At 41.2% G+C, this 16,073-nt stretch overlaps 1 protein-coding gene across 1 annotated transcript in view; it reads right to left on the minus strand.

The window, feature by feature from the left end:
- The window catches only part of LOC123976424 (FERM, ARHGEF and pleckstrin domain-containing protein 1-like), a 66,984-nt gene that overhangs the window by 20,304 nt on the left and 30,607 nt on the right, over positions 1-16,073 (minus strand). Inside the window, exons 3-7 of the mRNA XM_046058597.1 lie at positions 9,036-9,140; positions 6,949-6,991; positions 6,723-6,801; positions 3,180-3,277; positions 1,671-1,785 (exon numbers count right to left, since the gene is read on the minus strand). Coding sequence (XP_045914553.1) covers positions 1,671-1,785; positions 3,180-3,277; positions 6,723-6,801; positions 6,949-6,991; positions 9,036-9,140 — 440 coding nt within the window. The remainder of the gene's footprint in view (positions 1-1,670; positions 1,786-3,179; positions 3,278-6,722; positions 6,802-6,948; positions 6,992-9,035; positions 9,141-16,073) is intronic.

A 16,073-nucleotide genomic window follows, 5' to 3' on the forward strand; every position in this document is an offset into this window, starting at 1 on the left:
TGGAGGGGGAGGGGAGAGCCGGAGCCCACAGAGAGAGAGAGAATGGGTATGTGGTGCACGGCGTGACCGTGACAAGTAATCAACAAGTCTCTGCTGTGGTTTTTTTCAGCTCTTATCTGTGGTCAGGTAAGGCTTTCAGGGGAATTTACATCTCCTGAAAACAAGGAGATGCATTTGTTAAGTATTTGCAAAATAGTGGTGGGGGAAGCACAGCTATAATGTAAATTATAAGAGAAGTGTGTGTGGTCCCGGGGTGGGGGGGGTAAGAGGTATGTTTGCAGAGAGCCATCTCTGCAGGGGAGAGATTATGTGTGTGTGTGTGTGTGTGTGTGTGTGTGTGTGTGTGTGTGTGTGTGTGTGTGTGTGTGTGTGTGTGTGTGTGTTATGGTTAAAGAGATAGACATCTCTGCAGGAGAGGGGCTTACGGGATTGGGTGTAGTTGAGTAATGGGTGTGTTTGTGAGCGCACATTTGAATAAATAGATAAATATGTGTGTGTGAGACTTGCTGTGGTAAGTGTGTGTGTTGTGCGCGTGTGTGTTTATGTGAAAAACTATTTCATCCTGACACCTTCGAGCGTAATGCCACCCAGAAACTGATCCCGAGTCAGACTAAAGGTCGGCTCCGTATTGTCTTCCAAGCAAAGATTATTTTGACCAGCTATTTCTAGCGACCCCTGTAAATGTTGCTTTTTTGTTCCTTTACTTGGATGCTTGAGCTTCACTGTGCAGAAAGACATTTGCGCAGACTCTAACACTAGAATGATGTTTTACCGCACACATCTTGGGTGACATTTCACTTTGGTTAATGTAGCAAAATGCATAAAATGAATACATACATAGAAATACAGGCATGGTATGGAAATAAATCTGTACAATCTAAATCCAAACTGTCTCAATTCACAAAGACTGCCATGAAAACATCGGAAGATACAGTGCCTTGCGAAAGTATTCGGCCCCCTTGAACTTTTCGACCTTTTGCCACATTTCAGGCTTCAAACATAAAGATATAAAACTGTAATTTTTTGTGAAGAATCAACAACAAGTGGGACACAATCATGAAGTGGAACGAAATTTATTGGATATTTCAAACCTTTTTAACAAATAAAAAACTGAAAAATTGGGCGTGCAATATGGTGCCATTTGCAATATGTGGCCATATACAACATTAGCAATCTTGGTAAAATGTTTTTCAGCTGTCTGTTTGTCTGTTCAGTGTAAAATATTAATTTTTTGTAATATATGCAGCACCACTGAGCTAAAAACAAATTTCCCCATAGGGACAATAATGCATATCGTATCTTATCATATATCGTATTGTAGTAAATAAAAGACTAGTTCTAATGAATGTATGAATGGCAAATGTTAACAGCAGATTACGGTCCCAATAAAATTCTCAAGAGTAAAAGTAAAAGGAACGTGAAAAGTTACCCCTCTTTACAAGTTACTACCCACCCGTCATTTTTCACTATTAACGGACATTTTATAAACTTAAGGCAGCCCATATTACTTTATACAGTAGACAATGAATATTTTATATACAGATCCATTTGACATTTACCACCATGTAGAGTGAAAATGCCCTCCTTTAATTATCTAAAAACTGACTGTGTGTCCCTGTGAGACTGTACATACAGTATATGCATGTTTGGGCAGGCATGTGATAACTCACACATGCTTGCGGTGGCAGTCAGTGATCTTGTCTCTGATGGCGTCCTGGTCGGGCAGGTACTTATTGTGGAGGAGATGCTGCCAGCTCTGGGTCTCGTCGAAGTCTCCTATCTCGGCTGATGGAGTGGGAGAAGGAGAGAGCAGTGGGAATTCAGTGTTTATTTGGAGTGAAGATGGAGAGTGAAACAGGGGTGGGACGGGGGAGTAGGTGACAGATAAGGTTAAGAGCAGGTTAAATAAAGAACAGAGTGTTAAGGAAAGACATAGACAGCAGGAATGCAAGCAAAAAAGAAAATAAACATTGTTTAGCTGCTGTGATCTCTATTCTAGTTAATCTCATTTATACGCCATCCCAGCCTTTTCTGCTGTAGATCAGATCAAGTGTGGTAATGCGTGCGTCTCCATCTGTCCAGTACCAGCAACAATAAACCCTCGTAGTGTAACCACCCGCAGGTGCACAATGCAGGCATGGCACTGGCGGTTACCACGGCAACCAAGTCATATTCTTTAGCATGCTGTGCCGCAGTCCGCTGCTGTCTGCAGGACTGAATTGAATCTATAAATCCTACATCCTCCACATGCTTAATAGCAACGATCGATGCGGTGGACACGGGTAGCCTGGCGAGCAGGTGTCCCACACAATGTCACTGGTTCTAAATATAGGGGAATACTGACGCTTTATGTAACTGACAAGACAGTGGAATACAGAAAGAGTGACAGGAGGGAGTCCTTCACCAGTGTGAGCCGGGATCATGGTCTCATGCAGGTAAGCATCTGCCCCGCTGGAGTGTGCTGTATCACAACAAAAGATCCTAACTTGTGAGATCGCCTTCCTCTTTAGTGTTAAATATTAAGACAGCTTTGTTTTGAATTGAACTAGTGACACACACACCATAGTACTGTAAATGCTGCTGAAATACCCCCAAAGAGATTATCTGTCGTGTTTGTGTATTTGCTGATGTATGGGTCTCACAATGAGACTAAAGCCCTTTTCAGACTTGGGAAACTGAAAACTAAAAATTGTTGGCTTTATCAAGCTTTTCTTATTTAGACACATGTCCTTCACATACATGTTTATTTAGACGCGACAGGACGTTTAATGCTTGTTGTAATGCGAGCAGTTACAGCATAACATTTGTTTCGGATGATCTTAAAACTTATTTTGGCATTGGAGTCACTAGTGTGAGGGACACTCAAACCCTCTTCTCACAGTGGATTGCCTAACAAATTTTATTCTTCACATCTCTACCTTCAACGTTATTAGAGAGCGTATTCTGCTGCCTATCCATCCAGCTGGCATAGAGGAAAATAAAGAGAGGCATGGCTGGTCTGATTGTGGCTGGTTTTCTATACCAAAAGAAACACAAAACACAACTTAGAATTGGCTCCTTCACTATGTTATGAGTTTTATTAAGCTGGTTTTATTTAATTTTCAACTCCTACCACACAGCACTTGTCTGTGTGTGTGTGTGTGTGTGTGTGTGTGTGTGTGTGTGTGTGTTGGACTTACACTGGATGATGTGGGAGACCATGAGAGCGGCGCTGGTGTCGTTGCAGATAAGACGACCGCAGGCCAGGTCGCGTTTAATCTGCAGGGCAAACAGATACCTAGAGAAAGGAAAGCAAACAATAATAAATAAAACACACATCACAGGCAGAAATAGAAGAGAGTGTGGGAGGGAGAAAAAGGGAAAGCAACATTATGAGGTCAATGCACGCCTTCTAAACGTAACTGTTAGAAGCGATTCCATTACCATCAAACAGTTTATTACACACTCAAACACACACTGCTGATGCGTTGCATCTACTAACCTAAAACCGATCCCCAATTGAGAAAATGCCCTTTTCTGTTAATCATTATACTGTCAGCTACTTATAACATGATCTGCCCAATTTCTGTCTGCTATTATTTTACTCACAAATGTATTTTTTTAAGGATTTGTTACATATTCCAGGGTGACAATTAAGCCAATGTGATAGCAAACACAATCAGTCAGTAACGTGGGCAAAATTCAGCAGAATTAATTCAGATTTTTCCCCACATGAGTGTTTTTAAACGCAGAGATTGGCTGATTCCCCAGCTCTCAGGAGAAACAGTGGACAGGCTGCCAGAGGAAAGCACATTCAAAGTGCACCCATGTGTGTACGAGTGAGTGAGATCAATGGTCCAAAGCAACTTTTTATGTGATATCCAATCCAACCTTTTTTAACTGCATGATTACTTCTCTAATAAAGTTAATGAGGCTTTGGTGAGTATTTATATCTTTTTATTTTAGCCTGGAGTCATTCAACTATTTAGGAACGCTGCACCTATTTAGAGTGAAATACAACATGCCAGTTGAAACTCTTGAAAGATATCTGTTATAGAAAGTTTAGAGTGCCATTTTGTGCAATGTAATGTGTAAGAAAAACCTCACAACAATAAATTACAATGATTAGCCTCTAAAACCTCTATCTGTTCAACTATGTTAGACCTCACCTCAAGCACTGATTGGCCAGTGTCCCGTTTTTATTAAAAGGCTAATATCAGCCTGATACGTCTTCAAAGAAATCCGTCCGTCTACATATTTGGTTCGTCTGTGCCTATGTTACCCATCAAAGAAAACACTGACCACAGTGAAATGCTGTGAGAGCCAAACAAAGGAAAAAAGGCTGCGTGCCTGCTTCCTGTTTAATGCTGGAGGCAGCTGGCACTCTCCAAGACGATCTCCAAGATGATCTGAGCTCAGTGGAATAAACTGGCCAGCTGAGGGGCCGAACGTCATCAACGGAAAATATGTAAAGCGTTCCTAACTGGTGACGATATTCTCTTGTGAAATTAAAGCTATAATCCGTGACCTTTCAGTCCTGGTTGATTTGGCGCAATCATGGTTACTGGTGGGCGGTTTAACACTGCGGCAAACACTGGCTACGCAGCTTCTTTGTCAGAAATACAGTGTTTACAGTGCAGCCAAACAAACTCACATTGTTTTTCATGAAGACGGTCAAGAGTTATTGCAACCATGGTTTGATTACATGGTTCAAACCTCAATCATTGCATTTACTGTGACATGTTGACAATAAAAATCCACCTTGTGTTTTGTTGAATGCTTTCAGTTGGAAATTGGTAGTTTTGCTATAGTCGTAACTTAATACAGCTCTGATGCAGCTGTAGCAAAGTGAACAGTAGACAGAAATGATGATTAAAAAACACTGAATTCAGTTTCCTCAAAAAAGGTTAAGGTATTTTAAAGACTTAAATTTTATTTAGAACAAGTTCACTTGCCTGCAGTAGGATGTAAAATTAGCTGAACTGTTAAGTAAATGTTTTTGTATCTGATTGCAGGCTGGTGGGAGGTGTTAAACACCTAAAAACTAAAGGTGGGATTGTGCCGTTTGATCTTTTTTTGTGGTTTGTCAGTCAGCACTGTCAGACCTGTAGCAAACACTGTCACTACTGCTAGCTACTAGGAAGTTCATCGACTCATAATGGAAAAGTGTTGATAATAGCAAAAACTTGCATGAATTAACGATTTTGAATTGGTTAATCCACTGTTTGACACCAGAGTCCAGGTTGCATTCATTTAATTAATTATATCATTATGATTTATTGTTATTACTGCTGGGAAGTACTAAAAAAAGTGATAAAATAAATACTTCTACGCCAAATCAGAAGTCCCTACTGGTTTCCATCATACTTATTACTCATACATTATACTTTGGAAGGTATGATCATGAAACAGATATTAAACTGCATTCTATGTGATATTAAAAAGTCTAACATTTAACTTACCGAGACTTGTTAACACAATTTAATTCCGGTGCAGGAATCTTGGACACCGCCACGAACAATGGAAACTACTATATGAGGAATTAATGTACATGACGTAAATACTCTGAAGGCTACCGCTTGACTGCAAATTGCATAACAAATGGGGTTTGATTTCATGACAATCTTAAGGATTCATTCACACATGAGAGACAACATGCTCACTTCCTGCTGGGTCTTGCTCTCAAGTAAATCCAGCTGGGCAGGAAGCCACAGCATCATGGGAAAAGGTGGAAGGTCAAATATTTTCTTCATGTGACGTGAAACGGCGCTGTACTGTAGCTGAAACAAGCTTAGCTAAGCACAGACAGTGCAGTCTGCTCTGACAGGCTCTGTCAGACAAAACAAAAAGGCAGACAAGATGGGGGCTGATAATTTACACTTTCTAAACAAGTAGTTAAAAAGGACTGGGGGGATAGGTGGGAACATGAACGTTTCTCCTATATAGTCTAATCTTTAAACGCTAACAGGGCACGATGGTTCAGTGGATAGCCCTGTGACCTCACAGCAAGGGGGTTGCGGGTTCAAACCCCAGTTGCCCGGTCTTTCTGTGTGGAGTGTGCATGTTCTCCCCGTGTCTGCGTGGGTTTGCTCCGGTGTCCCCCACCATCAAAACATGCTAGGTTCTCCTGTCAGTGATATTGACCAGGTAAAGATCTGGAGTTGGTCCCCGGGCGCTGCCCACTGCTACCTTGAGGGATGGGTTAAATGCAAAGGATGAATTTCGCAACATGTATGTGTCAATAAAGTATGACATTATTAAAAGATGCTTCTCCAGATACAGCCGGAAGTTTTTGATTTCTGCAAAATCAAAATATGTCTTCCAGAGTAATAAACTAAAGTCTTTTTACAATAAAACAGCTTGTTTTTAAAACTATGGCTCAAAATCCAAAAGTGGTCAGAGCATTCATTCTCCTGGAACAACAAATGTTTTCATAAGCCTGGTTCCCAGATGGCACACTAAAAGCTCTTGTTCGGGTCCAGAAAGGAAAACAGTGTTTTGTATGTTATGGCATGTGGATATCAATGTGGATGTAAATGGTAAGCGGCTGACCGAGGACAACAAAAAGTACAAAACAAGATGCAAACACAGTGTAACACAGCATTTGTTCAGACACAGCTGTGAAAATCCTCCTGAAGGACTGGAAACATTCTGGCCAGACAGAAAACCATCAGCAAAACCACATTTTAATCTACAAGGTTTGTACCAAAGATGGGTGTGGTTTCTGTGTTGAGCAGACCTACCGAGTCAGCTCCTCCAAGAGCTGCGTGTGGTCAGGGGGGAAGAACTTCACCACAAAGCGAAGGATGGTGTTTTTAGGCCCTGGAAGGAGGGAAAATAGGGGATATGGTTAGACTAAGGAGGAGACAGGAAGACAGAGGCAGAGATGTAAAAAAAAATAATAATAATTTTACAATAATACAATGTATTCTCATAAAATGGTATCTGCTTTATCTGTGAGCTACTTACGTCTGATCTGTTTCAGTGTCGGCTTCAGCAGGTCCAGCCACACCTACAGACGACAGAGTAGAGCTTTCCTATAATTACTGTACATCAAAGACTATTACTGGCAGATTTCCACCTAAACTTCTGCTGTCAAAATAGCTGTGGTACTTCTATAAAGCGTTGGTTAATAGGTCAACAGCTAGATAAATATTCATTGTAGAATACTGCATATCATGAGGATTGCGGCAACCACTACATGCAGACAAAATACAATTTTAGCTGTGACTGTGTAACTTAGTTAATTTGTACTCAAAATGCCAATGGCGTTTAACACTAAAATTAATCGTTTTGGATTATTTTGGTTAGTGTAAAAATCTCTATATTATCTACATATGTCAAATCATCCAAACAGTACAATTTAGGGTAAAGCTTTATGTTAAAGGTCAGTAATTTCATAATAATTTCCTAGGAAGTTTCCAAGAAAGAATTATGTCGTTTGGTACTAATCATAGGGACATTACTTTTAATAAAAGTTTAATTTAAATGCAACATTATATAAATACAACAGTCATTTGTTTATGGAAATGCATTTGCTGGATTGCAATTTGCCAGTAGACAAATTTCACATATTTGCATACAGCTGACTTGCTGTGCACTAACTTAAAGATTCTCTAGGTTACACTAGCAATTACTAATGAATTAACCGAAAGTCTGCAGACAGAAAACTGCCCCCATTTTCATACAATAAATGCCAAATAAAGTACTTCTTTAAGGAAAGCTCTTGGAAATTATCAAGAAAATATTCAGAAACTATGAACCTGTGTAAAAAAAAAAAACAACCAAACAAACAAAAAACCTTTCAGCCCTGCTGCTTTCTTTAGCTTTCAGCAACACTAACACTCGGTCAAATGATGACACTGCTATTTAATAAATAATAAATCACACTTGGAAACACGATGCAAGTTCCTTATAAAGCATAATGGCAGCGTTATAATGTCAACATTGTAAGTCATGCTCAAATGCTGCTTCTAAATGGCTTATGACATACTTTGAATCTGGATTACTTGTTAAAGCAATAAAATTCACACTAGCTACCATAAACAGGATAAGAAACTTTCAGTTATCTACTTCATGTATGGCTGCATGCGTTTGCGTGCGGGTCTGTTTAATCCTGTGTGTGTCTGTTTAATCGTGTGTGTGTGTGTGTGTGTGTGTGTGTGTGTGTGTGTGTGTGTGTGTGTGTGTGTGTGTGTGTGCGCTGACAAAGCTGTCATTATTTCTTCAGCATTACGTCATTTGTTTTATTGATCCACTTCAAAACAACTGTTCTTCTGCCCGAGGCACCGAAATGCACATTGCGTGTCTGTGTTTCAGTGGGTATTTGCGTGTGCATTTTGACAGATTCATCCTTCTCTAGGAGATATAGATTGACTGTTGTTCTCCAGCTAGGCATTCCTTTATTACTACCTTTTTTCACGCACTAGTGCAGATTCAACCAGCAGACGTTAGCAGCCAGGGCGGCATCTGCAAACTGCCAACACGCCCCTGGATCATGTAAACCAAGTGTGCAAATTATTACAACCAGCTGCTCTTTCATGACATAGGTGGAACAACTGAGTCCAGGTGGATGCTTAAATCCACATGAGTGAAGATGAATGGAAGATGGGCGAAACAGTGAGTTGCAGGAGACGCCGCGCGTGAAGAACACTGACCCGTGTGACTAAAACTGAAGTTAATTTGTGGGAAAGAGAGCAACCTTGCTTGGAGCACTTAACAAGCTGAAGATCTGGATGAACTTTCAAAGCAGTTTTTATTTTTAATTTGAATTGTGAAAAAAAAAAAAAAAGACAATAATAATAAGAAGAAAGGAAAACAACGCCTTCTGGCTGAAGCTATAATATAGGCGAAAATATATTATATTTTAATAGTATTTTTGTGCAAATGTATTGTTTCCTGAATTCATGGCAGATAATCATAGTTAATGTAAGTTAACTTTTGTTGTGCGGTCTTTATCCCGTTTCCTTTAGAACGTCAATCTGCAGAAATAAAAACAAGCATAACAGAATATAAGGTAGTAAATACGGCCGTATGCCAGTGTGTGTGTGTCTCACCGTCATCTTGCGCTGGTCCTGGTACTCCAGTCCAAAGTAGTCTCCCTCTACCAGGTTGAGGTGGACACAAATCAGGTCAAACAGCACTTTGCCAGGGGAACGTTGCTGGTAGAGAAGAAGAGAGGTGGGGGGAAAAAAACAACTCAGATTAGAACAAAGAGGAAACTGGAGGACAGGAAGGGTGAGAAGAGGAAAGGAAAGTGATGCACAGGGTACAATGTCACACAGCAGCTCATCAGGGGAGTGCTGATAATTGAAAGGAGTGTAGGTCCTTCCTCAAAGGTTATTTCAAAGTGATGCATCATCTATCTTTCCTTAGAAGGGCAAAAAAAGAAAGAACACGGTACAAGTGAAACAACAAATGGGTGCCATTTTCTCTAACGAGCCTCTCCTCACTTAACGAGCAAATGACCTTTGACCTTGGTTGGGTCTAATGAATAGCTGGAGGCCAACGCTCAGCTGGGAGTATTCACAAACAATCACAATGTCCTAGGGAAAGTGAATGTGTGTGTGTGTGTGTTCTCTGTACGTATGCTATTGTTTTCTCTGGATTCGGCAGCAGGCATGTCACAAGGTCTTCTGCAGAATTTGGTATTTCCAAAATAATTTTGGAATCAAACCCAAAATTAGCCCGGAATAACTTTAGCTCAAGCTAAATGGTACCACCTTGTCAGCCTGGGGAGTTACAGCGGACGATTATACATGTAGTGCTGAGGCTCTAGTCACGTTAATATGTAGTTATATGTGCATTCCTTCCTTTGACAGGCACACACAAGCAAAAACACAGATAAGGACTTCATCAACAGATCTGAGAGCTACACTAGAAACAAACACATAACTTCATGCTTCACTTGCAGACAAAACTTTCTGTACACCTTAAGGCCAGATAGAGAAGGTGTTGATGTGTATAAAATGTTCATGTGTCTCCATGTGCTTTGTATATTGCTAAATATTGTGATGAGGTTTGGTTTTATTATGTCCTGGATATGCAGACATGAAATTGAAATAAAATGATGTAATAATACCAAATTAATTCAAACTACACATTACATGTAACATACACAAAGTGGCATGCCAAAAAGCCTTACACATGTAGGGCTGCAACTAACGATTATTTTCATTATCGACTAATCTGCTGATTATTTCACGATTAATGGACTATTTGTTTAGTCTATAAAATGTCAAGACATTGTGAAAAATGCTCATCACAATTTTCCAGAGCCCAAAGTGACGTCTTCAAATTGATACTTTTGTCCAACCAACAGTCCAAAACCTAGACTCTTCATTTACTATCATAAACGACAAAAAATAGCAGCAACTCCTTACATTTAAGAAGATAAAACCAGCAAATTTGTCACATTTTTGCTTAACAAAGAAAAAGAAGTTGTCGATTAAGTTTTATTTCAACCAACTAACTAACAATTAATCGCCTAATCGTTGCAGCTCTAGACACAGGATAAAAATACTAAACATTAACTTATTTCCATTGTGGACTGCTGTGTCTGTGCTACTTTACAGACTTGACTGAAATGTGTGACGTGCAGATTTAATTATAGTAGAGACACTATTCGAAAGATTTTACTTAATACATCAGCTCATCGCTCCTCTTTCCATTTCCCTAAAAATACAAAGATTTTACACCTGTTTTCAAAAAACATGATAGATAACGGGTATCTTTTCCAAATTTTAGCCCTCTTGCACTGAAAGTATTTCAATCCAGTAGAGCCAAATCTTCATATTAAACTTTGTCTCCAGTATACGCACACACTTTTAAATCGTCTGGTGCCTGGCCATTTATGCATTTTTACTAGGGGTGTGTAGACACACTTAGCTTATGAGACAATACAATATAGGGCTATTTATAAGAAAATTTCAATGATGAAAGATTTGACTAAGAAAATAGTCTTTTATTCAGTTTAAAGTCAGAAAATGCAAAACAAAGCAGTTGCATGTTGAAATGTTGCTTACATATTGTTTGTCTTTGTCGGTCGCCGTTTATTGTATCCACATGGTATCCATAATGCAGCCAAAGAAATTATTTAAAAGTGGCAGGGGCATCTTCTATGCTATATATCTCGTGGCACGAAATCTCCCCAGAACCCTAATTTCTTCACATGATTTTCTGCTTAATACTGAATCCAATTAGGAATGTTTAACCATTTTAGCCAATTCTTAATTGTATCATAGTCATACATCCAACCTGTTCTTTGCAATTCATATGAAGACTTTTTTTAGACTGGCACTAGTAATAGAAGTTACCAGACAAAGGCTAAGTAACTGGTTTGTCCCTCCATTGCAAGTGACAGTAAGACATCTGGTTTGAGCAATTTTACTATTTAACCATGTACTTTATTTCAACAATTATGATTATTAGAAGCAAAATTACGTGTGCAATTGGGGCATTTTATACAAATGAATCCTGCTAAGACAGAGAATTAGCAGAAAGCAGTTCCTGTTGGTGCAGTTTACAAACAGGATGGAGAATAAAACTGCACAATTAGCAGCACCGACTAGATACTTTTAAAACGTGAAAGGTAGCGAAGAAAAGAGGGAACGAGTAAAAAGGGCAGAGAGTGGCAAGAAGAAAAATGGACCATGGTCTGAGCCAAGTCTGTCACCATCTGGCTACTGTGTGTGTGTGTGTGTGTGTGTGTGTGTGTGTGTGTGTGTGTGTGTGTGTGTGTGTGTGTGTGTGTGTGTGTGTGTGTGTGTGTCCATCTGCTTCTGTGTGGTCAGTGTGTCTGGAGAGGCATACTGTGCTCACACACGCATACACAGTCACTTACGCTACCCAAATCAACGGTGGCTGATCACAACATGTCAGATATTATTCTGCAGGTGGACACATCCTGCTGTCAGATAGTGAGGACAGAGACAGACTGAATGACCATCCTGTGTGTGTGGGTGTGTATTATGACAAGAGAGACTGGGGAGCTTGACTGACAGGTCATGTGCAAAGGCTCAAGGATCTCTTGAGTCTGGACGGGATCCAGTTCTGGGCAGCTGTAATCTTTGTTTAAAGGAGGTTAAGAGGGGAGAGGAGGAAGCGGGAGAACATGTTGGAAGAGAATCCGAAAGCAGCATGGCTTAAAAGACAGGAAGGGAGACAAAGAAGAAGAGGAGAAGAAAAACAAAATGGAAAATAAAGACATCTCGATTCTACTCCACCCTCTTTATTTCCCCACAAATATATTAGTTTCATTCACTCTATTCATTCATCTCAAAATAAACTTTTCTCCTTAATGCAGCATGACCGGCTTGTTTGTCTACATTTATTTGTGTGGAAATAAACCTCTTTGTCCCTTATTTGCACTGTTTGGGCAGCTACGCCATGCTTTCAATGTCCTTCATTAAAACCTGCATGGAAACGGCTGTGCGAAGATGTCCAACTTCAACAATACAGGGTCCAGTTTTCTGCAAAACAATGTTGGGCTTGGAGGAGACACGGGAGCTTTTATCATGTGACCCAAAAAACACACACATGCACATGCTGAGACAGAAAGCAGAGGAAGGTGCAGTATTAGAGATTTAGACTTTACAGGCTGGGGAAACTCTGGATAGAAAAAGACAAAAGTTGGATTTTTGTTTCTTTCGCTTGCGAGCTGCATGACTGACGTGCCAAATTGATTTGGCAAGATGACAGAGATCCCATTTTTTAAGAATTAACCCCAGGTGAGGAAAACAGAGACCTACAAAGCCACACTTCCTTTAATTTATAGTCAGTGTCGGCCATGTTGCTGCCTTTTTTCCTACTTTTTTTGTGTACGGAGCAGGATGCCATAGAGAAGCAAGAGCAAGAAGCTGAAGGCATTTGGACGCAGGGTGCAGCAGGTCATGTTGTACGAGATGAAGTTAATTAGACTGAGACAAATTTCCAAGTATGTTTTGGGGCAAAAGCAATTTCCTTTAATATCAGCAAACCCTTCTCCAGTATCAACAGTAAGCCTGTGTGCATGCACTGGGGAGATATCCTGTATCACATTCAAGTAATGTAAGACACTGGAACGCAGTGGGGGAATGTCACTGAGGGAATGGTGGTGAAATCTTCAAATATTAATACCAGTTACAATAACACAGGTCACGTGTCACAATACAGGCTGCTCTGTCTTCTTTGTGTAAAGATTAAAACACCTTCGTTCAGACTGTCATTAAAGACTTAATTCTGTAAGTGCTGCCTGTCATGAACCTAACAGCACTGAGTCTGAAGCAGTCTGGTAGTAGGTCAATGTTTCTGTCATAACAACATGCCGGCAGCGAGACTAAATTTAACCCGAGCTGTGTGAAACTTGTGTGAAAGAAGCTGTAATGACAAGGTGAGAGGAGAAGTGCTGCAAAGTGAGGACAGCAGACTCCCAAACTTAACCACCAATAGGCGTGCTCAGATTCAGCTGTTGTTGGGCACTGAAGCGAACCTCTAAAAATAACATGTGGACCAGAAGTTCACCAAATCTGGCCAATCTGTTCTACTTTCACTAGACAGTTTCAGTGAAGAGAGGAAATGGGAGAGACGTGGGGTGATGTGAAACAAAACACCCAGGACTCTCTCATCCTGTTATGGTCTGAAGGACCAAGCTCTGATTAATTACCACAGCGGACAGTCACAGAGGCCTCAAAATACTGTGTCAATGTTGGTGGATCAGGAGTGCCTTTCCCTCTTGAGCCATGATGCCGCCCTGCACTGGGGGCAGCATGCGATTTTCGCGCAAAATGCAGATTGAGAAATTCATATCTGACTAGTAACTAGTATTGCATTGTATCCATGCTAAACACCTCTGTGAAGCTAGGAGGCTCAGCTAGAAGCTCAAACCAGCCATTTTTATCTATACCAAACACACATCAAACACCAAGCATCTAAATGAGCTTATCACAATATCACACCGGTCTGTAAACCTAAACTCTATAAATAAAATCGCTCTGTAAGCACTGGACATGGCTGTAAGCATCCAGTTATCGCTAATCACAACGTATCCTCATGTCCAACCTCTCAAACCAAAGCTTATCTCCCCCTGAGATCAGCTGTACGGCTCACATCACTCAAATCACCAAAATTACAATGACTAATTAGGAAATAATTAGCTGGATAAAAGTAACAACAAATGCGGCAATATAAATATACAATTACAGCCAACTTACTTTTGCCGTTTTGGTCGTTTCCAGTTCAAAAATCAGCAGATTTGTTACTAAAAACATCACAGCTCCCAGGTATTGCGCCATCTTGATCATCGGTGAGTCACCCCCCCCCCCCAAATTACTGTGGGATGTTCTGTTCTCAAGTTGCGGGCCTGTAAACCATGGGAGTGGATTTTGGTCATAGGAATGTTGGTGAATATTCACTGTTTTTATCAATATTTCAATGTTTTGGAAACTTTTCGTTATTTAGATTGTGGTTGTATGGACACAAATAGTGTTTTAAAGATAACTCCCATTTACCTAAAAATATGATATGAAAATATGATAACGGTTGTATTTTATTTTCATCAAATTTACAGTTGCATTCAAGATCGCTGACGTAATTGCTGACGTAATCTGCACTGCGTCTTAAACCGGACTCTTATCCAGTTTTAATCCACTCTTTTTCGTTACATTTTTTATATCCTTTTTATTTAACTTAAGTTTTTACTTGGGTTAAGGATTTTAGTCATCCGAAATGGATTTTAAGCTAGATGACCGTAAAAACGCGATCAACGCTACTGACCACAACAAAGCTCCGGTGACTATGCTAGCCGAGATAACTCTGCCCCTTGAGGACTGCACACTCCTTAAGAAAGCGAACAAGGAGATTGCTGACATTATGGAAGACATCCGACGACTTTCAGAGGAACTCAAAGAGAAAGATTCCCTGCTGACTGGCTTTATGGATGTGGCTTCAGTACAAGCCAAACAGATTGTTTCTCTTAGCGCAACCGCTAACATCCAGGACACCGTGTTATGGGACCCCTCTAGCCTTCCCAGGCTTTCCTCCTGCTCGACTCCAAAGCATCAGTCAACCTGGGCTGAAGTGGTGGTCCGTGGCTGCAAGAGAGGCTCAGATGGGGCTGCCTCTCCTCCGCACATCGGCCTCTCCAACCGCTATCCAGCCCTGTCTGGCGACACTCCAATCCAACCAGCGGATGCACCTGCGGCTTCGAGTCTCCCTGATACGGATCTCTTTCGGCGGACAGTGCCTGCCGACACTGTTGCATCTCCTTCACAGGCTACATCTCCCGCGCTGGGCCGCCGGTCTGCCGCTGGGCCTGATCGGCGGCCGTCATCCCGGTCAAAAACCTCCACTTCCCGACGTAGGATCCTGAAGGAGGCTGTGCTCAGACGCTCCGGAGGCCGTCTCTACCCTGCACCGTCGGGTAGCCCTTCTCTCAGGTGTGTTACTGCTACTCCAACACAACACTCGGCAGCTCACACATTCCATCCTCAGTCCGCACGCAGTTTTGAAGCAGATTCTGCTCAGTTCTGCTCTGGAACCCCACAACCGGCATCTCCTCGTCCTCTTTTCTCCCCAACCACACTAATAATTGGTGACTCCATAACCAGAAACATCCGTTTCTTTAACGCTACCACTCACTGCTTCCCCGGTGCCACCACGGCTGACATTTTAAAAAAACTCCAGGACCTAATTCCATTGCTCCCGTCCTCCATCACAAGAGTGATAGTCCATGTCGGAACAAATGACACAGCTCTTCAGCAGTCTGAGCTGACAAAATCAGATTTTAACCGTCTTTTTAACTTTTTAAAGCAGTGTGGAAAGTCCGTTTTTATCTCTGGTCCCACTCCCACAGTTGGTCGCAGTGCTGGCCGCTTCAGTAGACTCCTTGGCCTCCACGACTGGCTCCAGTCCGCCTGCAGGGCTCACCGTGTGTGTTATGTGGATAATTTTAATATTTTCTGGCAAAGAATGTCTCTTTTTAAAGACAGACGGACTTCACCCAAACAAACGGGGCTCAGAAATGTTAGCTGCTCACATACAGCATGTGGTGCGGTCCACACATGACTTACGTGAATGACTAATCATTCATGCAGCACACCTGGACACACCACCGCTCA

This window comes from Micropterus dolomieu, linkage group LG01, assembly GCF_021292245.1.
Source record: "Micropterus dolomieu isolate WLL.071019.BEF.003 ecotype Adirondacks linkage group LG01, ASM2129224v1, whole genome shotgun sequence".
NCBI lineage: Eukaryota > Metazoa > Chordata > Actinopteri > Centrarchiformes > Centrarchidae > Micropterus > Micropterus dolomieu.